Source organism: Megascapheus bottae, chromosome X, assembly GCF_031878675.1.
Source record: "Megascapheus bottae isolate mThoBot1 chromosome X, mThoBot2.hap1, whole genome shotgun sequence".
Taxonomy (NCBI): Eukaryota; Metazoa; Chordata; class Mammalia; order Rodentia; family Geomyidae; genus Megascapheus; species Megascapheus bottae.
The window spans coordinates 11,031,665-11,056,429 of NC_143547.1; the positions used below are offsets into that span (position 1 = coordinate 11,031,665).

At 42.9% G+C, this 24,765-nt stretch overlaps 1 protein-coding gene across 3 annotated transcripts; it reads right to left on the reverse strand.

Annotated features, from left to right (window-relative positions):
• Positions 1 to 12,579: 12,579 nt before the first annotated feature.
• Positions 12,580 to 18,298, reverse strand: LOC150040477 (transcription factor SPT20 homolog). 3 transcript variants are annotated; one of them, XM_090325894.1, is made up of 5 exons: positions 18,204 to 18,298; positions 16,249 to 17,542; positions 15,874 to 16,168; positions 13,874 to 13,913; positions 12,580 to 12,980 (listed from the first exon to the last, which is right to left on the reverse strand). In XM_090325894.1, the coding sequence occupies exons 2-4, from the start codon at positions 17,520 to 17,522 to the stop codon at positions 13,908 to 13,910; spliced, it is 1,575 nt and encodes a 524-aa protein (XP_090182020.1). In that variant the 5' UTR covers positions 17,523 to 17,542; positions 18,204 to 18,298; the 3' UTR covers positions 12,580 to 12,980; positions 13,874 to 13,907. The 3 variants fall into 3 exon arrangements, with proteins under 3 accessions (XP_090182020.1, XP_090182019.1, XP_090182018.1); XM_090325893.1 differs by lacking the exon at positions 13,874 to 13,913; XM_090325892.1 differs by lacking the exon at positions 13,874 to 13,913 and having other exon boundaries at positions 12,580 to 12,983.
• Between the last annotated feature and the right edge of the window lie 6,467 nt (positions 18,299 to 24,765).

The window sequence follows — 24,765 nt, forward strand, 5'->3', positions numbered from 1 at the left end:
TATATAGCTGTATGGTTTTACCATTGGACAGTCCCTTCCCAGTTCCCTCACCTTCATGTTTCTCTCCTTCATGCTCCTCCTCTCTACAGTTCTTTCTGCCTAGCACTTAGCTGTTTTCAAACAAGTTGGTGAGACAAGTAGGTCACACCTATAATCCTAGCTCTTCAGGAGGTTGAGCTCTAAGGATCACAGTGTGAAGCTAGCCTGAGCAGGAAAATTTGTGAGACCACTAAACTACCACAAAGCTGGAAGCAGAGCTGTGACTCAAGTGGTAGAGAACTAGCCTTGAGTGGGGGGAGGGAAATGGGGACCAAGACATGAGAAAGGGTATCAATGTATGTGAAGTAATGCACCTTCTATCTGGTGAATGTAATGTAACCCTTCTATTCATTACAATAAAAATATATGGAAAAAAGAAGCTAAGGAATAGCACCCAGGCCCTGTATCCAAAGTCCCAGGGCAGGCACCTAAACAAATAAATAAATACTCACTGTAAAAATTCATGCCAATATTCATACTGTTCTTTACATTGAATGACATGAAATAGGAAATGAAAAACATGCCTCCCCAAATCATGCAAATCACTTTTTCTTTCCCTCTTCTGTCTTCGTCTCTGTCTCTGTGTCTCTCATCCTAGTGCTGGGGGTTAAACTCAGAGCTTGGGCACTGTTCCTGAATTTCCTTTGCTCAAAGCTACTGATCCACTTGAGCCACAGTGCTTCCTCCGTCTTTTTCTGAGTAGCTTATTGGAGATAAAAGTCTCATCAATGGAGACAGAAGGGAGAAACTGGGCAAGAATGAGGGGAGGGAAGCATTATTTGAAAGGAAATGTACTCCCTACCTGACTCATATAATTGTAATCCCTCTGTATATCACCCACCGCCCCGTGCATCACTTTTATAATAATGTTAAAGTAAAAATGTAAAAGGTCTCACAGACGTTCCTACCCAGGCTGTCTTTGAACCATGATCCTCAGATCTCAGCCTCCCTTAAGATTACAGGTGTCAGCCACCAGCACTCAACTCCATGCTGGCTTGTGAAGGAAAAACTTGTGTTGTGCATCCCGTTCCACATAGTTAGAGCATGTTACATGGAGAAGAATTTGGATTTAGGGACGTAGAGAATTGTGCCTCCACTATTTCCCTCCTAATTCTCCAAGTGTACTGAGGAACAGGTGACATGCGTCACTCTAGTTTACATGTAGAAATGAGATCGAATTTAAAGGCAATTGCTGTTTTATCTCCTGACTTCAAAAGAGCTGGAACGTCTTAGCTGGCCTTGCGCATTGCTGACGTTAGTAAAAAGGTTGTTTTTTAAAAGGCATCCATAAATTACCCTCATTGGAAATCCTTTTGAGCTAGAGGGAAGAGATAACAGCAGTGAGAGAGAAAACTAGCTAGAGAAAGCAATCTGGCTCCATGTTGCATCATACAGATGTTCTGTTCATTAAATAAAACTTCTTTACTATTACCTTCTTTTAGTGTTTTTTTTTCTTTTGGCTACTAGGGTTTGAGCCCAGGTCCATTTGTCTGTTAGGCAAGCATTCCACCAATTGGGCCATAGCCATTTTTCTTCTTCTTCTTCTTCTTTTTTTTAAATCAGTGAGGTTTGAACTCTGGACCTGGGCACTGTCCTTGAGCTCTTCCACTACCACTAGTGGTAGACTAGTGCTCTACCACTTTGAGCCACAGCACCACTTCTGGCTTTCTGGTGGTTAACTGGAAATAAGAGTATCACGGTCTTTCATGCATGGGCTGGCTTTGAACTGTGATTCTCAGATCTTAGCCTCCTGAGTAGTTAGGATTACAGGCATGAGCCACCAGTACCCAGTGCCTGCCTTTCTTCCTCCTCCTCTTCTTCTTCTTCTTCCCCCTCTTCCTCCTCCTCTCCTCCTCCTCCTCCTCCTCCTCCTCCTCCTCCTCCTCCTCCTCCTCCTCCTCCTCCTCCTCCTCCTCCTTCTTCTTCTTCTTCTTCTTCTTCTTCTTCTTCTTCTTCTTCTTCTTCTTCTTCTTCTTCTTCTTCTTCTTCTTTGTCTTCCTCCTCCTCCTTCTTCTTCTTCTTTCTTCTCCTTCTCCTCCTCCTTCCCCTTCCCCTCCCCTCCCCCTCCCCTTCCCCCTTCCCCATTCCCCTTCCCCTTTCCCTTCTCTTCTCCTTCTTCTGCAAGCCTTGGAGCTGGAACTCTACTTGGGCTTTCCCAAGGCTAGAGCTTTACCACTTGAGCCACAGCACCACTTCTGGCTTTTTTCTATATATGTGGTGTTAAGTAATCGGACCCTGGTCTTCGTGCATGCTAGGCAAGCACTCTACCACTGGGCCAAACTCCCGGCCCCGTTTTCCTTTTGCTTGAGTTATTTTTCTGATTGAGTCTCAAGTATTTGCCCAGGGTACACTGCCACTTGAGTCACACCTTTTATCCCAGCTTTTTGCTACTTTTGGAGATGGAGTCTTAGAAATTTTTCAGGTTGGCCTTGACCCTCTATCTCCTGGATTTCAGCCTCCTGTGTAGCTAGAGTTATGGGTATGAACCACCAGTACTTAGTGAAGTCATTTTTTGCAATAGATTTATAATTTTTTTCTTTGTAGTTTTTCACTTTATTCAGACTTAAAGATCTGGCCAAGAAAAGAAAGTTTCATTTGCACAAAAACATTATCATGGATAGTTTTGAGAACTCTGAAAAAAGTTCTTTGTTGGCAATTCTATTAACTATTGGATGAGAAATTTGAGAAACATCTCCCCTCCTCCCTCCCCCCAACCCATCTTGCTTAATTCAGCTCTTCAAAAGAGGTTCACTTAAGAATATGTGTTTCCATCCCAGAAATGATTAGTGGATGGTTAAATTATAAGAAGAAGAAGAATTAACATTTTGAATGAAAGGGTATATAATGAGGGAGTTTGAAGTGGGAGAAAATTGCTCCCAAACAGAATAGAATTTTGAAGAAGAGAAAAGCGAGTCCAGCTATTTATGTACATTACCAGTTTCATTCATTGTTCTTCCAGGCTTCTTTGTCATTGTGACTGGTCTTTCTTCACCTGCTGAATCCTCTGGCTTCTCTCTATATAGAGTTTGGCCCAGGTTATACTGCTACAATGTAAGTACATTGTCCAGATAGACTGTCCAACAACATAGGAATGGAGAAAGCTGGCCTCTTTTCCTTTCCTTGTTCTCATTCTTGTTCTACTTTAGTCTAAAAATTATTTATTGTGGTCAAAACATAAAACTTCAAATTTACCATTTAACTATTTTTTCTTCACTTGCATTTTACTGTTTTTAAATGAATTTAAAGAATATTGTTATTATAAAGGTGATGTTCAGAGGATTTACAGTTATATAATTCAGGTAAATAGTACATTTTTTTGCCAGTCCTGGGGCTTGAACTGAGGGCCTGGGTGCTGTTCCTCAGCTTTTGTGTTCAAGCCTAGCACATTACCACTTGAGCCATAGCTTCCACATCTGACTTTCTGGTGTTTGGTTGGAGATGACAGTTTCATGGATTTTTCTGTCCAGACTGGCTTCAAACTGTGATCCTCAGATGTCAGCTTCTTAAGTAGCTAGGATTATAGGCATGAGCCATTGGTGTCCATCTCAAGGCAAACACCGTCATACTTTGTTACTTTGATTTTTTTTGGAGCTAAAACTGTGGCTTGAACTCATGGCCTAGCACTCTTGCTTGGCTTTTTTCTATTCATGGCTAGCATGCTACCACGTGTACTGCACTTCTACATGTGACTTTTGGCAGATTATTTGAAGAGTCTACTCCAGCCTCCTATGGGATGGGATTATAGGTATGTGCCACCTACCTGGCCCCATGACTTTCATCTTTTTCTTTTAGGTCCAAGAGCAGAACTCAAACTCATAGAAAGTGACACTTTGGCCTAGTGCTTTACCACAGAGTCATGCCTCAACCCCCGTGGCTCTCTGATTTTACTAAGTTTAGATGCTTCATCTGAGTGGAGTCATTCAGTGTTTGTTCTTTTGCTTAGCCTAGTGACCTCAGGTGACCATGGTGTAGCATGGGATAGGAGTTCTTGCTTTTCATTTCTCCCTCATCTCCTTCTCATCACAGGCGAGCGGCGGCGTTGGTGTGTAGGAGGTGTGTTTCCTGAGGGCCTGCCTGCCAGCAGAGAAGGACTTGCAAGTTCCACACCATGGGAGAGGTAGGCAAAACCTAGCTAATAGGTCATAGGATATCTATGATAGGAAAGGAGTCAGGTCAAGACGTAAGGGTTTTCACTCTCTCAATAAGAAAGCCTCTCTGGGGCTGGATCAGAGAAGTCATTGGAAACTCCCAAGGGCACAGTGTGCTGGCACATTTTCTCCCTTGCCTCATTCAATGTCAGGCACTGATGAAATTTGTCATACCTGTGAGGCAGGGGACAACTGAGAGCTGCTTAGCTATGGTGACAAATCCATACTCCTGGCACGATGAGGCAGTTAATCTCTGGGGAATAGAGGAGGGATGAGATCTTGGCAGTTGAAGTGGTCTGAAAAATAAGGACCCTTCCCCCTCTGTTGGATCTCAGGTAGGACTACCCAGAGGTGGACTTCTACAGACATTCAGGTGAGCCACGCTTGCTCAAAGGAAATCCATCCTCCAGTGAGCTGCCCTCTGTATTATCTCTGCTTTTGGAGAGAACAAAGCTACAATCCAGCATAATTGAAATCCAGGTGTTGTCAAGGACCTTGATAGATGCAAAGCAGTGACAGTAGGCTCCCCACACAAGGACAACATGTCTCCCTTTTTGCCTCCTACCCCCACATCAGCATCAGCTCTCAAGACCTTCCTGTGCGTTCAGCCATGAAAAGACCAAATCGTTCCCTTGGGGACGGATGAAGCTGTTCAAGGACACAATGCCCTGACTCACGTGGGCCTGGAGCCCTCAGATGAATGTCCCTCAGGCTAAGCTTCACTACTCTTGTCTATGGAAGTCAAAAGCAGTCCTGCCGGCAGCAAGGTTATATGTTTCCAGGAGAACGTAAATAACACTCATGGGAAATAATTGATGTTCAGACAAGGACACTAAAGACCATATTTGCAAGCAGACGGAGGAAAAGCCATTCATTCTTCAACCAAGTAAAAGATTAGCATTCCCCATCCCCTAGTAAGCACCCTACTGCTCTGTTACCAATGACAATTCGCGTTGCCTTTCTCTTCCCACCCCTCCAGCTAGGCACTGGTGGCTCATGCCTGTAATCCTAGGTACTCAGGCAGCTGAGATCTGAGGATAGGATAGCCGTTTGAAGCCAGTCGGGGCATAAAAGTCCTAGAGACTTCAGTCTCACGTTGAGGTTGGTCATGGGGTTGAACTCAACTCCTGGGCACTGTCTCTGAGTTTTTTTGCTCAAGACTAGCACTCCACCACTTTGACTCATAGTTCCACTTTGGGTTTCTGGTGGTTAATTGGTTTTGAGTTTTATGGAGTTTCTGGCCCAGGTTGGCTTTGAGATCTTCAGATCTCAGCCTCCTGAATAGCAAGGATTACAGATGTGAGCCACCAGTACCTAGCTAGTCCATGAGACTATCTCCAATAATCTACTCAGAAAAAGCTGGAAGTGGCGCTGTGGTTCAAGTGGTAGAGCGCTAGCTTTGAGCAAAAAATGGAAGGTCAGGGACAGAGCTTAGGCCCTGAGTTCAAGCCTAAGGACCAGCACACATATAAAAATGAAGAGTCCCATCACTCTGCCTTCTGACAATGCAGAATTCAGCCCATCTTGCTTCCTTAGAGTGCCCTTAGCCTCTCTCCTCACCTGTCCAACCCATAGCCATCCCTCTTATAGAAGTGCTTAAAAGGTCCCTGAAGAGATTTCTTTCAGGCTGCAATAAAGCTAAATGAACCTAACTTAGTGTGGACTTCAGGGGTATTCCTGGTGGTTTTTCTTTGGTTGGTATCAGTCCAGTCATCTGTTTAATACCTGATTACCATCAGAAGAAATGCTCAGGAAACAGAAAATAGGCCATCATCTCTCATCATTGGCTGTTTCTTCCTTCTACTCTCCTGCTACTAGCATGGTTAGAATGCTCCTCCAATGCCAGGCACTGGTGGCTCATGCCTGTAATCCTAGCTACTTAGGAGGCCAAGATTTGAGGATCCTAGTTCAAAACCAGCCCTGGAAGGAAAGTCCCATGCAACTCTAATCTCCAATTAGCCAGCAAAAAGCTGGAATTGGAGCTGTAGCTAAGGGGGTAAAGCTACAGCTTTGAGCAAAAATTCAGGGACAGTGCCCAGGCCTGGAGTTCAAGCCCCAGGACAGGCATACACACACACACACACACACACACACACACACACACACACACACACACATGAAAAAAACTACACTATGCATGTAACCTTGTCAGATAACTCTTAGAGATTTCTAGAGTCTGAAACAGAGGCATGTCTTTGCGTCAGAAGCTGCAGAGGACATCACTATAGCAACCTGGGCAACTAGGACATGGTACGCCTGTCATCATTGGAACCAAGGCCAGAGAAGGTACATTATGTATGCATAATAATATATGTGTACCAAAACAATCCCTCATCTCAGACAAGGAACCAGAAGGCAAGAATGTGCAAATCATATTTATGATCTAGGGGCACACATTGGTTGGACAGTTATAAAACTATGAAACTACCAGGCTGGGGAGTCTGGAAGAAAACCAGGTTCTAAGTACATGACATGTTTGTTTTTTGTCTGTTGTGGGACTTGAACTGTGGGCCTCGGTGCTGTCCCTGAGTTCTTCATCTCAAGGCTACTGCCCTAACCCTTGAGCCACAGCACCACTTCCGATTTTCTGGTGGTTAATTGCAGATAAGAGTCTCGTGAACTGCTGTGCCCCAGGCTGGTTTTGACCGGTGAGCCTCAGATCTCAGCCTCCTGAGTAGCTAGGATTACAGGCGTGAACCACCACACCTGGCTGAAGTACATTTTTATTTATGTTCCTGAACAGAAAGATTTGTGTTAAACAAATGTAGTATTATGGAAGTTCAGAATCTTTAAAAAAATATTTATTAGAGCTTAGGTACAGTGGGTCACATCTAGAATCTTAGCTAATCAGGAAATAGATTTGAGGATCACATTAGAAAGCCAGCTCCAGCAGGAAAGTCCATGGGATTCTTATCTCCAATTAATTACCAAAAAGCTGGAAATGGAGCTATAGTTTGAGTAGTAGAACACTAGCCTAGAATGAAAAAAAACTCATGACAGTGGTCAGGCTCTGATTTCAAGCCCCAGGACTGGCATACAGAATGTATTCATTAGTATTTCTATATAACATTATGTATTATATATTTGATGCTTGTGTATGTATGTATGTATGTATGTATGTATGTATGTATGTGTATTTATGACAATACTGGTGCTTCAGCTCAAGGTCTTACCTCTTTCACAGATGGCATTCTATCACTTGAGTGATATCTTCAAGGGAGAGTTGAGGCTTTAATTCCAAACCTCAGCACTGGTATAAAAAACAAACAAACAAAATAACAACAAAAATCCACAACCAGCTTGGTGCTAGTGGGTCAAGCCTGTAATCCTAGTCAATCAGGAGGCTGAAATCTGAGGATCATGGTTCAAAGCCAGTCCGGGCACTAAAGTTAATGAGACTCTTATCTCCAGTTAACCACCAGAAAACCAGAAGTAGCTCTGTGGCTCAAAGTGGTAGAGCAGTAGCCTTGAGCTGAAGAGCTCAGGGACAACGACCAGGCCCAGAGTTCAAGTCCCACAACTGCCCAAAAAAAGCTTGATTAAAAAAAAGGGGGGTTAGCAGTATGGTTCCACTGGCAGAGCACTAGCCAATGAGCAAAAGTAGCCGATACTGAGTTTGAATACCTGTCTTGGATCTAAAAAAAAAAAAAAAAGGAAAAGAAAAGAAAAAGAAAGAAGCTACAGATCAGTGTGAATAAGAAAATAAAAGTTTGCACAACATATAGCATAGAATATTACACAATAGTAGTTCCTACAGATACCAGAAAAAAATAATCCCTAAATTACCATTAAACCTTAATAAATATAGATTCTGGATTCGTCCATATAAGAGCAAAGGGATTTTTATTGAATAAGAAATGTTATGTTCGCCGGGAGTTTGGCCTAGTGGTTAAAGTGCTTGCCTAGCATGCATGAAGACCCAGGTTCGATTCCTCGGTACCACATACATAGAAAAAAGCCGGAAGTGGTGCTGAGGCTCAAGTGGTAGAGCTCTAGCCTTGAGAAAGTCCAAGGACAGTGCTCAGGCCCTGAGCTCAAGCCCAGGACTGGCAAAAAAAAGAAACATTATGTTGTTTGTGGGCTTGTGGGCTGAGTTTTTTAGGGGAGGTTACAGGTCCTCCAGCTTGAACTCAAGGCTTGGGCACTGTTTTGGAGTCTTTTTGCCCATGGCTAGAACATTACCACTTGCATTCCACTTCTGGCTTTTTACTGGTTAATTGGATATAAGAGTCTCACAGATTTTTCCTGACTGGGATGGCTTTGAACCACAATCCTCAGATCTCAGCCACCTGAATAGATAGGATGACAGATGTAAACTATACATGGGTTGACTTTTTAAGTTTGAGAAAGTAAAGTGGATCTTTTAATGGGAAGTAATGGGCACCTTCTTTTTATTTCTAGTCTACATAGTGACGTGTTCTACAATGTCACTCATACATTGGACAGCTGTTCCTTTCTTAACAACTCTCCAAGCCTCCAAATATCCCATTTAGACAAAAGAATTGAATGCTGCACTGTGCATCTCAATTACAATCTGTTACAAATTACAGATGCAGGAGAATGGAGGGCTGTGTGCAAGGCCTACATCTCAGCAGCCACATGTTTCATGTTTATTATCCCAGCTACACAGCAGACAGAAGCAGTAGGCAAGAGTGAGCTGCCACCATAGTCGTCTTCTGTGACCTGGAGCTGGCCTGTGGCGTATGGATCAGGGAGTCAGTCTAAGCACTGTTAGGTTCAGAGCACTTTGACCTGCAGATTGGAGGACTCTACAGTTTAAAACAAAGGAAATGGAGCAAAGCAGAAGCATATGCTGCCCATTATGCTATGAGAAATAAAGGCTTTTGTCTCTGATATGGTATTCTCCTATCTTCTGTCAGTACCCATAAAACTATGGCAGGCTAATTTATAAACTGATGTTAAATCTGAAACCCTTCACAATTCTCTCTCCTTTTTTTGCTTTCCCTCTCTTTTTTCTTTTCTTTCTTTTTTTATTTTTGCCAGTCCTAGGGTTTGAACTCAGGGCCTAGGCACTATCCCTGAGCTTGTTTTGCTCAAGACTTGAACTCTACCACTTGAGCCACCTTGCCACTTCTGGTCTTGAGCAAAGAAAGCGCAGGACTGCTGGGTGCAGTGGCTCAGACCTGTAATCCTAGCTACTCAGGATCTCGGTTCAAAGCCTGCCTGGACACTAAAGACCGGGAGACTTTCATCTCCAATTTACCACCATTATACAGGAAGTGGCGCTGTGGCTCCAGGGGTAGGGCTGAAGAACTCAGGGACAATGTCCAGGCGAAAGAAAGAAAGAAAGAAAGAAAGAAAGAAAGAAAGAAAGAAAGAAAGAAAGAAAGAAAGAAAGAAAGAAAGAAAGAAAGAAGGAAGGAAGGAAGGAAGGAAGGAAGGAAGGAAGGAAGGAAGGAAGGAAGGAAGGAAGGAAAGAAAGAAAGGGCTCAGGACAGAGCTCAGGCCCTGAGTTCAAGCTCTAGAATCAGCAGGTGCATGCATGCATGTGCGCACACACACACACACACACACACACACACACACGCATGGTTACTAGTGTGAACTCAAGGCCTCTCATTCTCCCTTGGTATTTTTGCTTACAATTTATACTTTATAACTTGAGGCATACCTTCACTTCTGACTTTTTCCTAGCTATTTGAGCATAGTGTCTGCTCAGGATGAGTTTGAACTGAGATCCTCAGATCTCAGCCTCTTGAGTAGCCAGAATTATACTTGTGAGCCATTGGCACCTGGCTATGCATTTTATGACCTAAAACCTTATTTTGGCTTTGTAAAACTACTTAAAAATAAGAAAATAAAATTAATAGCTGAGCTCCAGTGGCTCATACATGTAATTCCAGCTATTCAGGAGGCTGAGATCTAAAGATCATAGCTTAAAGCCAGACTGGGCAGGAAAGTTTGTGAGATTATTTAAAAACCAATCAACCATTAAAAAGCCAGAAGTGGAGTTGTGGCTCAAGCAGCACTGGTAGTAGTAGTTGTAGCCTCAAGCACAAATTCTCAGGGACAGGACATGCCCAAGCCCTGAGGTCCAAGCCTCAAGATTGGCACATATACATATATATTACACACACACACACACACACACACACACACACACACACACACACACACACACTCTGAGAAAGGCTCTATAGGCTTCACAAAATTCCAATGAAGCCTGTTTCCCAGAGGTTAAGAAACTGTTGATGAGGATAAAAATGTGAGTTTGCTTGACCCAATCTATTCTCGCTAGTGAGAAGAGCTAGACCTTTTGGAGACATCCATAGTTCTTTAGTCCTGCTTGGGGCAGATTGGAAATGTCTCTCTAACTTCAGGATGCAGTATTAGGAAACCAGATTCACACCATATCTTTGAATATATAGGCACTGCTTTAAAGGAGAATCAATGTATGTCCAGCTGGCTGATTTCTGAATCTCACAGCTGGTTTCAAACTATGACAGAGATGTCACTTATTAGCTCCCCTTAAACACAAACATATAACTAAGTGACAAAATGCTCTCTCATACCTCCTTGTACACTGGGGTCTCTGCAACCATATGATGAGCTAATGGGACAGGCCTACATCTTGTTCTCAGGAAGGCAATGGAGATGGTCATGTGGGAAAGAATCCTGTATCTGGCCCTAAGAGGCTTGGATCCATAAATCTGGGCTCTGACACTTTACAGCTGGGTGACCTTGAGAAGATGACTTAGGCCCCCCATTGCCTTGTTTCCCCTTCTCTAAATGTATAGTAGTTCTGGAAAAACTAAGTCAAAATGTGTCAAGGGTTAGAGTAATATCTAGCATGTCAAGAGAACAGAGGGGGAAAATCCCCTGTATTTAACAGGCCAGGTAATTCTCAAATACAGTTAAAGAAGCTCAGTATACTTTCCCTGTAGACAAATCTTGAAACCATGAAGGGTTATTTGGCTGAAAAGGATAAAGTCAGCTTTCTGCAATCAACAGGCAGACTAGATATCATTTAAGAAAGGCCACATGCAATAAAAAGTGAAATGACTCCATTGTTTTTCATTAGGAAAGGGGAGGCATATGAAAACCGTAGGGCTCTAGAGATAGTGTGTCTCCCAAGAAAACAAAGATCTTTCTGTTACTTTGATAAAACAAGAGCTTCTTTTCTAAGACTAGGTGTTGTTTTGTTTTCTTTTGGTGGGTCATCGGGCTTGAAATCTGGGCCTGGGTACTGTCTCTGAGCTATTCTGCTCAAGGCTACTGCCCTACCCCTTCAGCCACAGCCCCACTTCCCATTTTCTAGTGGTTAATTGGAGGTAGGAGTCTCAGGTTCTTTTTTTTTTTTTGCCAGTCCTGGGCTTGAACTCAGGGCCTGAGCACTGTCCTTGGACTTTCTCAAGGCTAGCGCTCTACCACTTGAGCCTCAGCACCACTTCCAGCTTTTTTCTATGTATGTGGTACCAAGGAATCGAACCCGGGTCTTCATGCATGCTAGGCAAGCACTTTAACCACTAAGCCAAACTCCCAGCCAGAGTCTCAGGTCCTTTATTGACCAGACTGGCTTTGAATCGAAATCCTCAGATCTCAGCCTCCTGAGTAGCTAGGATTACAGGCATGAGCCACCGTGCTCAGCAGACTGGATGTCTTTAAAAAGAAGTAAAATATAAAATAACTTCTTAAACTTTATGAATAAGCATAGAGGCTATAGGCAGATCCACCTAGGTAAACTTCGTGGGTTAAAGAATACATTTTTTCTTGGAATTTTATTTCCATCATCATCTTGGCCAATGTTCTGAAATGTTCTCACTCGGTAGAATAAGCCACTAAATTTGGGAGCCTTCCATTTCCCCCCATGATTCCTACTGAGTTCCCATTTTATTTTATTTATTTGCCAGTCATGGAGATTGAAATCAGGACATGGGAACTGTCCCTGAGTTTTCTCAAGGTTAACATTCTACCAGTTGATCCACAGAGCCACTTCAGGCTTTTTCTGTATATGCGGTACCAAGGCATCAAACCCAGGGTTTCATGCATGCTAGGCAAGCATTCTACCAGAAGGCCACAATTCCAGGCATGAGTGCCCATTTTAATACACATAACATTCACTTTCTACTGGCAGTCGATCATACTGTGACTCTAGTTTAAATTGCTGACAGATAAAATCAGATGAAGTCTGAATAAGATCTAGATTCTCAAGTGACATGCTTCCTTCTCTATTCTTTTTCTCCCATGTTACCTAAGCCTAAACCAAGCTGAGCTGTGTAGGGAATCCTCCTCACATAGGTTTGAAAATAAATACACATTGTGGGAATTTAATCAGGACACTTGTGGCAATTACTTCAAATGATCAATCCAGATGGGAACCCTTGGAAGAGAAGGAACAAAGGCCAGCTGATGAGAAACAAACAGAACAGAATTTATTTCCCTCCCCAGCAAGGGAGGGCACCAGCACTCAAGCACAGCTTCTGCTGTAGCTCCCAGCAGTACTTGAAAAGACCAGATGGAAAGGGAGGAAGAACACCAAAGCTGGTGACCCTGTGAGGGCAGCAGGTGTCTTCTTGGCTCCCAAGGTCGAGCATCAATTCTTCCTCGTAGTTGTTCTCTGCTCTGGCTGGAAGCACCATTGGCAATGATGTACAGGATGCTGGGATGGGCTCAGTTTCTCTCCCAAGGAAATATGGACTAGCTGGTTTGAAGTTGGTCCGGTCTTTCTTGAACAGTATCCTTACGACAGTAGAACAATACAATACAACAACAGTCCATAGTACTGGTTCTTTACTAATTGTTTTGAGAACTGATGATGACATTTCCATTTTTCTGCTTTTAGGAGGTGAGAGAAAAGGGAAGATAAACATATATGTATAGGCCAGGAGTTTGGCCTAGTGGTTAAAGTGCTTGCCTAGCATGCATGAAGACCCAGGTTCGATTCCTCGGTACCACATACATAGAAAAAAGCCAGAAGTGGTGCTGAGGCTCAAGTGGTAGAGCTCTAGCCTTGAGGAAAGTCCAAGGACAGTGCTCAGGCCCTGAGCTCAAGCCCAGGACTGGCAAAAAAAAAACATACATGTATACTTATAAAAATGAATTCATGCAGGCAGACTATGCTTCAAATTTGCAATGGAAAAGATACAAAAGGCAGTAAATGAACAGATAAGCAGAATGGTCTACACACCAATGACCAACTATTATTCAGGCCAAAATTAATCAAGTACATATGACAACATAAGAAAATAAATCTTATCCTGATACGTATTACTACATGTATACATCTTTTTACTGATTTTATATTACCAGACAAGTAACACATTTTTGTACAATTTCATTACAGGACACATTGAACACCATTCAGGAGGTTGAGATCTGAGGATCATGCTTTAAGAGCATCAGGGTAGGAAAATCCCCGAGATTCTTATCTCCAATTAATAATCAAATGAGCTGGAGGTGGAACTGGAGCTCAGTCAAGTAGTGGAGCCCTAGGCTTGAGTAGAAAGGCTTAGAGACAGAGTTCAAGTCCCATGCCCAGCACCAAAAAAAAAAAAAGATTAAAAAAAAGAAAGAAAACTAATGGAGAGGCAAAAGCCTTGGTGAGTGAAGACTAAGTGCTTGATGGGTACAGGAAAGGAATAAGAGAAACAAATGATTTAGAAATCTAAGAACAGTATGGAAATAAAAAAGGTGAACCATGAAATAGATTTCAAGTGTTCACTTACCTTTTGCAAGGAATGTACTTTTCTAAAAATGGAACTATAACTGTAAATGTAAATATAAAATGGAAATTAAATACAGACAGTGAGAGACAACAAGCCACCCCAGCTAGGCTGGGGTGTCTATACCTATAATCCCTAACTCCCTGGGAGGCTGAGATCTGGAGACTGAATTTCCTCATAGGCAGGAAAGCCTATGAGAGTCTTATCTCCAATTAAACACCTAAAAGTAAAAAGTTGAGCAGTAACTCAAGTGGTAAAGTGTTAGCCTCAAGCATATAAACCCAACGACAGTACCCAGGGCTTGAGTTCAAACAATAGGGCATCACACACACACACACACACACACACACACACACACACACACACACACACACGCCACCCCAGTAGTGCCATTTTTAGACCAGTGACTAGTCTGGAAGAGGGGAGCTGGGTTGAGAGGGAGCACAGTGTTCAAGGGGACCTTTGAGGGGCAGGAGACAGTCAAAGGAATCAAATTGCTCCTGACCCATGGATTCAATGCCTGTGTGATACCTTATTTATTGTATTTTCTGTTGCTTTGCTTTTCAAAACCATTTTCAGTCATGACATTTCATACTTTGTAAACAAACCTTTGAAACAAAATAAACACATTCACCTAGAAGTTTTTTCTTTCACTTCAAATATATAAATATATAATAACATATATTCTATATGTCCCTACTTCCTTATTCATCACATACTAGGAAATCATTTTTTACAGTGACCAGCCTGAGACACAGGAAAACTGGTGAACCTTGAGGACATCATGGCGAGTGAAATGGCCCGTCTCCAAAGGATACACACAGAACAGGGCACTTGCATTAGGGTCACAGAGTCTCCACTTCATAGAGACAGAAAATGGGAGAGGGCAGCCAGGGGCTAAAAATTATAAATTGAGGAATTGGATTTCCATTCTAAGAGGTAGAAAAGTCCTAGAACTTTATTTCTCAACTGTGTGAGTCAACTGTCTTCTTTAAAACTTTTATATTTTTATTTTAATTGAAACTCCTAAAAACAGCTCATCTTGCTTAAATATTAAAATGACATGTACCCTTGTAATTTCATTGTTTAGAGCAACTCTAATTTGGAAGACTTTAAAGTGAACCTAGTTTCAATGTGGAATCATATTAGGACACAATAATAAAAATAACCATGTCCAGAATCAAGAGACAAATAAGTAAAGCAATGCCAATGTGTAAATGCCCTTCCCTGATTCTCCATAAAAATTCATAGGCCTGGGCTACTATGCAAACTTTGAACTTTCAAATATAAACTATATAGCTAGTAAAAGTACCAAAAATTAAGTAAAGGGTTGAAATTTATTTGAGTTCAAGCTGGTGTGCTTTGTGAGATGCCAAGTGAGGCAAGACTCAGGGTTTTGGAACAGTTGGGGTGGCTTTCTTTGCTTTCCCTTTCCTCTGGTTTGTGTGCCTGGAGTGAGGAGGCTGAGCATTCTGCATGGTCAATGTGGCCTCAGGGAATGGACCCTGCCTGACCCCTGGCTGTGCACTCTGGGCCTGTCCCTGCCCCTGCTGTAGCTGGGCAGGAGGAGGGGGCTGGAAATTCTGCAGAAAAATGTTTTGCCCAGGTGTTGACTGCTCCAGGAGAGTTGCTTGGGGCAGTAGAAAACTCCCCAATCTATCAACTGTAATGACCACAGCTGGCTGAGACATTGGGGCCTGCTGCCTGTTAGATCCCTCAACAGAAGCTTGGGGCACTGGATGTTGTAGAGACTGTTGCTGTGGGAGTAACTGATAAAGCGTGGGCTGGGAGTTCACGATGACAGAACTAGATGGAATCTGTACAGTTATGGGATGGGAACTACGATTCACAATAAACTGCAGCTTCAATTGAGTAGTGGGTTTCACAATGTCAATTTGGTCAGGCAGCTGGACTCCTGGAACCATGCAGCCACTGGGATGAGGAACCTGTCCCGGAATGAGGGCACCAGAGGGACAGACCAGGCCATTGACCGAGTCACTTACCAGAACTGAAGCCTTTTGTTCTGTGTCTTCAACCTTGCTGACTTTCAGGCTACTTGAATTGAAGCTTCTGGTGGTCTGGACGCCTTTTGAGAAGCTAGCAGGGAGCTTGGCAGGTGGAAGCAGTTGGCTCCCTTGGCCTACCCCTGTACTGAACTCCTGAGCCAGGCTGGCTGGCTTGGGAGCAGGAGGAGGAGGAAGGGGCAGGAAAGCAGGAGCAGGGACTTCATGCTCGAATTTCATCTCATTACTGACTTGCAGTGCCAACTGAGTGGGTCTTGGGCACCTCTGTACAGATCTGCAAAATAAAAAAGTGACACATGAATCTGGAGCTGTGACTCCCACCTTTCTTAATGCTGAGGAAGAAAATGAACCCACCTGGTGGTAAGCAAATCAGACTCCTTCCGAGAGCAGTCTTTGACAGCTGAGTCACTGGACTTAGGTGATGTCTTGAGGGACCCTGGGAATACAGAGTTGGTCTGGACAGATTTCTGGCATATAGTAACAGTGTCTGAATTGGCCATAAAGACATTGGAAGAGTTACCTGAGATGATGTTAGAGGCACTCATCGAATGCTCATGTTTAGATTTTTTAGGTGCCCATATATTCTCTGGGACAAATGGTTTATTAAATGACTGCATCTTCAACTCACAGCCGGGTTTCCATGTAAGCATTTCTCTTATTTCAGGAGCAAGACAGGCTAATTTCTGTGAGTCACCCGATGGGGCAGACGGCTTTCCTTTTGCATATTTTTGCACATCTACATGAGAAGGCACATCCAATTCACAGGGTTTCTGCTTCCATGTATCCACATACTTCACTGTTGTTAAAATTGTTGCATTATGGGGGTATCCCCTTCTTTTTTCTGCTCGTTTTCGGCAAGAAATCTTTGCCTCGAGCTCAGGAGGAGCTGTGAATTTAGGCAGCTCTTGTTGCCAATTCACAGAAGGCCACGGAGACCCTAAAAAGCTCCATTTTCCTGATTTTTTCTTCATATTCTGCTTATTGCCCAGCTTGTTCTTGTTGCCCAAGAAAGAAGCACCAAGGCAGAGTGGATCTGCTGGTGCTAAGAGCATCTGGTTCTCAACCTCAAATTTCTCTTCCGGAGTCCAACGATGGCTACCAATTCTCATGGACTCCATTAAATTCTGCACTGTTGGTTTCAAGAGAACATGCCGGCTTTGGTAATGAGCTAGTTTACTGTACTGCCTATAGTCACGGATCTCTGCTATGACACAGCCATGGTGGGAAAGATTCACCTCAGAGTTTTCCAGAATATTGAGTACAAAAGGAGGTAATTCTTCTGCGGCTAAATACTCAAGCAATGTCTCTTCTGAATAAGGCAGTGTAGTACAGTCTGAAATGGAGCCATCTTTATCTTTGATCATAACAGTAAAGTCCCAATTCCCTTGGCTGAGGTTGATTACAAGACATGGAAAGTCCTCTCTCTTCATTAGCTTGTCTAGCAAGGTCTCCTTGCTTCTGAACTTCCTTATCTCAGGTTCTTTTTCACATTCTTCAATATAAAGGTCATAAAGTTTTTCCTGTAGAGATTTTTCCTCACGAATTAAAGGCTTTTTAAAGAGGTTCTTTTTGCAGTATGCCTTGGCATCATCTGTATCTTCCATTTCGTTTTCTAAATATTCTTGCATGGTCACACAAGACAGGAGTGCTAAAAGAGAAGAACAAATGGCCTTTACTGTGTGTGGGGGCGGGAAAGGGAGAAGAAATTAATCTGGTAAGGCTACTTACATATATATTTTTTATGTTATTTTTTGCCAGTCCTGGGCCTTGAACTCAGGGCCTGAGCACTGTCCTAGGGCTTTTTCAAGGCTAGCGCTCTACCTCCTGAGCCACAGTACCATTTGTGGCTTTTTCTATGCATGTGGTACAGAGGAATTGAACCCGAGTCTTTGTGCATACTAGTCAAGCACTCTACCGCTAGGACAAACTCCCAACCCTGCTACTTATATTTCTTTGAAATTTCACAACTCGGCTGAAGTTGAGCAGCTGTGGCGCTCAAAGGGCACAGTGGCAGCCATGAGAGAAAAATGGCTCCGGAACACCGGCCCGACCCTGAGTTCAAGTCCTAGTACCGCCGGCATTTACGAACACATCCCCAAATGAATAATTCGATGAATAAAGGGCACAAGGCCCTGAGTTCCTGTCACAGTATTGACGAAGGAGGAGATAACGAAGAAAAAACACGAACAGAAAACAACAAAAAAAACACCTACTTTCAAATGCTGTATAGAAACAACGGCCCACCAAAGAAACGAAGCCTCTAGCCACAGCTACATGGAGTTTTCGAGAATTTATAACAAAAACTGTACCAATTGAGCACAATTCCTACGATTTTTCTTGGGTTTCAAGCTCGTTCACCGACTCTGTCTTCACCTCAGAGTCTTCTGAACAGATGCGAACTACCTCAGACAATAACGCCAAGTGGGTGGCATTCTACGCATGCGCATTCGGAACCGCGCCTAAATCCCAGAATTCCTAGCTGAAATCCCAGAAACCCTAGCGGTTTCTAGGGATGGTGGTCATGATGGGTCAGTCTAGACTGACTTAAAAAAAAAAAAAGTATAGAACATGCGCACATGATCAAGCAGCAGCAATATAGCACTTTACATTTTATTTCTTTTTGTCAGTCATGAGGCTTGATCTCAGGGCCTGGGCACAGTCACTGAGCTTTTCTGCTCAAAGCTAGCCTTTGAGGCGCAATGCTGCATTCAATTTTTGGTGGTTAATTGGAGATGAGCCTCACAGGGACTTTCGTGCCCCGGCTGGATTTAAATCACAATCCTTACATCTCAGCCTCCTGAGTAGCTCGGATTACAAGCATGAGCCACTGTCGCCTATCTGTAACAACTTTTTTGTTTTGTAGTAGTGTCCTCATACAGCATTTCTCACAGGACAACAATTTCCATGAGAATCTTGGAAGTTGTCAAGTTGTCACTTGTCTTGGCTGGATCTTTAAGAACTCTCCTGGACTGTCCTGTTTGCCCTGGGACAACAGAAGCAAACTACCTCAGGCAAGTGCATGAAGCATGTGGCAGAACCACACATGCCTTAGCAGGCTTTACCAATTCAGGATCCTGAAGCAAGTCAGAGGTAGAAGCTTGTACATTCATACAGAACCCTAGTGGATTTGGTACACACATCAGAACTCCTCATTGGATTTCCTAGTTACTTCCTGCTTAACCATTTTCTTTTCTTTTTTTTCTATGTCTTGTTTTATTTTGTTTTCGTTTTTGGTTGGTCATAGGGCTTGAACTCTGGGCCTGGGCACTGTCCCTGAGCTCTTCAGCTCCAGGCTTCCCCCCTACCCCTGGAGCCACAGCGCCACTTCCCTTAACCGTTTTCACATACTTGTGCACATGGCTTGTCATGCCATAACCATTTACCTTTTATTTCTCAGTACATTAGAGTTAGGGCATTTTTGAGGTTTTAGAAAACTACACTGTCTCTTTTGACTATGCTTTGATTACAATTTAGGGTCTTAGATACAGTGTACTGTTCACAAAAAGTTAGTTTGTAGGCCTGGTGCTGGTAGCTCATGCCTGTAATGCTACCTACTTTGGAGGCTGACATCTGAGGAACATGGATCATGTGCTCGAAAATCTGTGAGACTCTATCTCCAATTAATCACCAAAAAAGCTGGAAGTAGACCTGTAGCTTAAGTGGTAGAACAATAGCATTGAGTAAATGCCCAGGCTCAGGGACAGTGCCTAGGGCCACAGTTCAAGTCCCAGCACACACACACACACACACACACACACACACACACACACACATACACGTGCCAGTCCTGGGGTTTGAACTCAGGGCCTAAGCACTGTTTTTTGGGCTTTCTAGAGGTCTTGAGCCACAGCACCATTTCTGGCTTTTTCTGTGTACGTGGCACTGAGGAATTGAACCAGGGTCTCTGTGCATGCTAGGCAAGTACTCTTACCATTAGGCCACACTCCTGGCCCCTATGTCCCTAGTTTTTATCCTTATCTACCAGAGAGTTCACCTTCCTCTCCTTCACACTTTCTCAGATGGAAACTAGTTGCCATGAGAAAACAGGGGTGATGACTGCTTTAGACTACTTCCTGCTGAATGAGGACAGACTAGAATAGGGCAATGTGGGATCATTCAGAAAGAGCATTTTAGGCAGACAGGACAAGTTCTGCATGCTGTTCCAATAGACCATAGTAAAACTCCAGAAGGCAGTTTATATGAGGCTCCTTTTATTTTGGTACTGGGGATGGAGCCCAGGACATCACTTTGCCACTGAACTGCATCCTAGCCTAGGCTCCTTTTTTTATTAGCTTGATGGATTTCAATTCAGAAGAAACAATCTGAACAAGCAGGTTGAAAATTCCGGGGCTAAATATTAGCAGAATTAGGGATCACAGGAAAGGTAGCAGCTAAGACAACCAAGATCAGTTGTTTCCTCATGTGAACTATCCTTGGATAGCTTGCTCCCAGAGGTTGCAGTTATATGTCAGGTAATTCGTACATTTCTTTTTGGACAATGTCATCCTTTCCCTTGCTGACTTCCAGTTTTTCCCCTCTTTTCCATTATTATTGGCATCTATTTGTTATAGAAGGAGGTTTCATTGCAATATTTTCTTGTAGGCATATAATGTTCCTAATCAAATTCACCCCCTCTATCAGTGTTCTCTCTCTCTCTCTCTCTCTCTCTCTCTCTCTCTCTCTCTCTCTCTCTCTCTCTCTCTCTCTCTCTCTCTCTCTCTCTCTCTCTCTCTCTCTCCCTCTCTCCAGTCCTGGAGCTTGAATACATGGTCTGGGTGCGGTCCTTCAACACTTTTGCACAAGGCTAGTGCTGTGCCACTTGAGCCACAGCACCACAGCCTTTTCTATGGATGTGGTATGGAGGACTCAAACCCAGAGCTTCGAGTACACTAGACAAGCAATCTACCACTAGGTCACAGTCCTGGCTGTTGTTCTATTTTCATACACTTGTATGAAGTATTTCAAGCATATTCAGCTCCCTACATAATCTCTCTCTCCTTTCAGTACCTGTTTCTGAAAACTGAACCTGTTTGACATTCTTATAATCCATGTCTAAGACCTAGTCCACATGAGAGAGCACACACCATTTTTGTCTTTCACTTTGGCTTAGATCAAATCCCATGGCAACTTTCTGAATTCCACTTGCACAGAGGAATGAAACTGCTTGGCTTTGCTCAGACAGCTCACCCCTGAGAAAATGAAGGGAAATGGAGTATGGAGTAGAAATGATGCTAGCAGTACAGGCCCACAAGGTAGTCCCCTAAAGCTAAATGTAGCTATAGTTCTCTCGTAAAAGTATAGTGAATCTTATTTCCTCGCCCTCAACCATAATGTATGTTACTTTTATAACAATGTTCTCAACTTTGGCACTACTTGTGTTTGGCCAGATTTTGTTATTGTTACCAGAGGTTGGGGGGGGGGCACTTGTTCTCTGGGAGGAAAAATTACTTTTTAAAATTTATTTATTTATTTATTTATTTATTTATTGCCAGTTCTGGGGTTTGAACTCAGGGCCTGAGCACTGTCCTTGGGCTTTCTCAAGGCTAGTGGTCTGCCACTTAAGCCACAGTACCACTTGTGGCTTTTTCTATGTATGTGGTACCAAGGAATAGAACTCGTGCATATTAGGCAAGCCAAACTCCTAGCCAAAATTGCTTTTCTTTTGTTTCTTTCTTTCTCTCTCTCTCTCTCTCTCTCTCTCTCTCTCTCTCTCTCTCTCTCTCTCTCTCTCTCTCTCTCTCTCTCTCTTTCCTTCCTTCCTTCTTTCTTTCATTCTTTCTTCCTTTCTTTCTTTCTTTTTTGTGGGTCATGGGCCTTGAATTTGGTCTGGGCGCTGTCCCTGAGCTCTTCAGCTCAAGGCTACCGCCATATCCTTGAGCCAAGCCCTACTTCCCCTTTTCTAGAGATTAATTGGACATAAGTGTCTCAGGTCCTTTTGTGCCCGGGCTGGCTTTGAAACTTGATCCTTAGATCTCAGCCTCCTGAGTAGTAGGATTAGACACTTGAGCCACTGCGCCCAGCTAACATTGCTTTTCTTAAACCATCATTTTATGCTTGAACCTCTTAGATAAGGAAAAAAACATATCCATCACCGATATCTAGAAATATTTTTCCATTGCCACAATTTAAGGGTCTAGATGGCGCTACTGATACCTAGTGGGTACAGGCCAGGGGTGTTACTCAATATCCTGCCATACACAGGATGGCCCCCTCCCCTTGCCAAGATTTATTTCAACCAAAATCTTTATAGTGCCCAAGCTGGGAAAGCTTATGCTAGCCAAAGTCACAAGACAGTATCTTATCAGTATGCTTTAAAAACAGCCTGTTCCATAGGCCCAATAGTCTCCCTCATTTGTCCTAATCAGTAGAAACCTTAGGCTCTCCTAGCAGAGATTTACAATAGAACAAAATCTAGAGACATTAGGCCAAATCGTACGACACTAAATGTAAGGACCTCCAAGAGAAGGAAACAAGAGCCATATAATGAGTGACTGTTGTCCTTAATGTACTATGTTATTGCTCATCTCTTTTGCCATCCCTTGGTTATCTCATATTGTTACAATTTTTCACCTTGTTATCTGATATATTTTATATGTGCTTAATTGGTTATTTGAAATTGGTTAGGGAAGGGGGGAAATCAAGATAAGCGGGGGGGGGGGGGGGGGGGAGGGGGGAGGGAAATGGGGACCATGCCATGAGAAAGGGTATCAATGTTTGTGAAGTAATGCACCTTCTATCTGGTGAATATAATGTAACCCTTCTATTAATCACAGTAAAAAATTATTTTTAAAAAAACGGCCTGTTCCTTATTTTTTTGCCAGTCCTGGGCTTGAGCTCAGGGCCTGAGCACTGTCCTTGGAATTTTCTCAAGGCTAGAGCTCTATCACATGAGTCTCAGCATCACTTCTGGCTTTTTTTTCTATGTATGTGGTAACGAGGAATTGAACCCGGGTCTTCATGCATGCGAGGCAAGCACTCTACCACTAGGCCAAACTCCTGGCTCCTCCTTTTTTTTTTTTTTAATAAATGAGTTCTTACAACTTTGTAGCAAAAGATAATGCTTCCAATAGAAGAGCTAATTAAAACAGGATAGGGCTATGCTTATATTTCCAAAGCAAGAAGAAAAATATTTCATGGTACTAAACAAAAATAGACAGAGAAAAAAGAATATTTTTTAATCAGAGAGTCAAGTTTCAACGTATTTGATATTTTACTTTCTAAATTATGTCTTTAGGCTCTAGCTAGATTTTCACCAAATCACAGCAAGGCTTTAAGTATAAAATTTGACACTAAAAGTCATCATTGTTCAGGTATAGAGGACTATCTTACTGTATGCAAGACACTATATTTTAACTCCAGCCCTTCAAAAAATAATCATAAATACTATTTCACAATATGCTGATTTAATATAAATTTTCAATTTTACTGGTATGAACACTGTCCCAGTGATTTATGACTAATGCTAAATATTGCTTAGTTCATTTTTATAATTTGAGAGGAAATTTTCTTATTTATTGAAAATTTGGAATTCTTAATTCATAGTATAAGAAATTTTGTATGCAGGTGTTGGTAGTAGTGGTGATATTGGAGTTTGAACTCAGAACCATACTTGCTAGGCAGGTGTTTTACGACTGAGCCATGTCTTAGTCTTTCCTTTCCAATGGTAATCTTTGATCTAAGGCCTTGCCTTCTGCTGGAGTACATATTTGAATTGTGATCTATCTTCTTGTTGCAGCTGAGATGACCGATGTGTACCATCACATCCAGATTCTTTCCATTAAAATTGAGTCTTATAGGGCCGGGAGTTTGGCCTAGTGGTTAAAGTGCTTGCCTAGCATGCATGAAGACCCGGGTTCGATTCCTCGGTACCACATACATAGAAAAAAAAGCTGGAAGTGGTGCTGAGGCTCAAGTGGTAGAGCTCTAGCCTTGAGAAAGTCCAAGGACAGTGCTCAAGCCCTGAGCTCAAGCCCAGGACTGGCAAAAAAAAATTGAGTCTTATAACCATTTTTTGCTGGCACTGATCTAGAACTATGACCACTTTAATGTCAGCCTTCCACACAGCTAAAATGACAGGCACCTGCCACCACACTCAACTATTGAGCAGGCAGTCTCCCAAATTTCTCTTCCTGGCAAGCTTGAATTACGATTCTCCTGATCTCAGCTTTCCAAGTACTTACAATTACAGATGTTAGTCACCAGCACCTAGCTACCAGGTTAAGTAGTGAGGGAATTAATTGCCAAGCTCTAGCTCTGAAGAGAAGGGGAGAAACCTTTTCATTTACTTACTTGGGGCTAGGCACTCTCTGAGCTTTTTTGTTCAAGGCTACTGCTCTACCACTTGAGTCACAGCTCCACTTTGGGCTCTCTTGTGATGCTTAATTTTTCCTTCCCAGGTTTCAGACCATGATCCTCAGATCAGTCTCCTGAGTAACTAAGATTACAGGTATGAGCCACGGTGCTCAGCTAGACATTTTCTTAAAGTGGAACAAAAATATGTACTGAGAAAGTTAGAAAAAAATATTCTTTCTCTGGAAGGGAGAGGGGACAGTGAGCCTGGAGATGGTTGGGGAGGGAAAGTGAGACTGAATGCTGACATTTGCTGTCTAAGGGATCCTATCCACCTTCTCTCTCCAGTGAAGTTTCATATTCTTAGTTCCCTCCCCCTTGGAAAGAGTCATAATTTGCATCCAGGTACCTGATAATGCCATTAAATTCTTTCCATGGCCGTAAGCCCATTATCACCTGTAGTTGTAAGGGTATTAAGGGCAGGAAATTTCACCTACCCTGTATCACCCTTCTCAATGCTCCATGCCAAAATCTGAGCCACAGATGGTAGCACAGAGTAACACTCACAGAGCAACAAGTGCT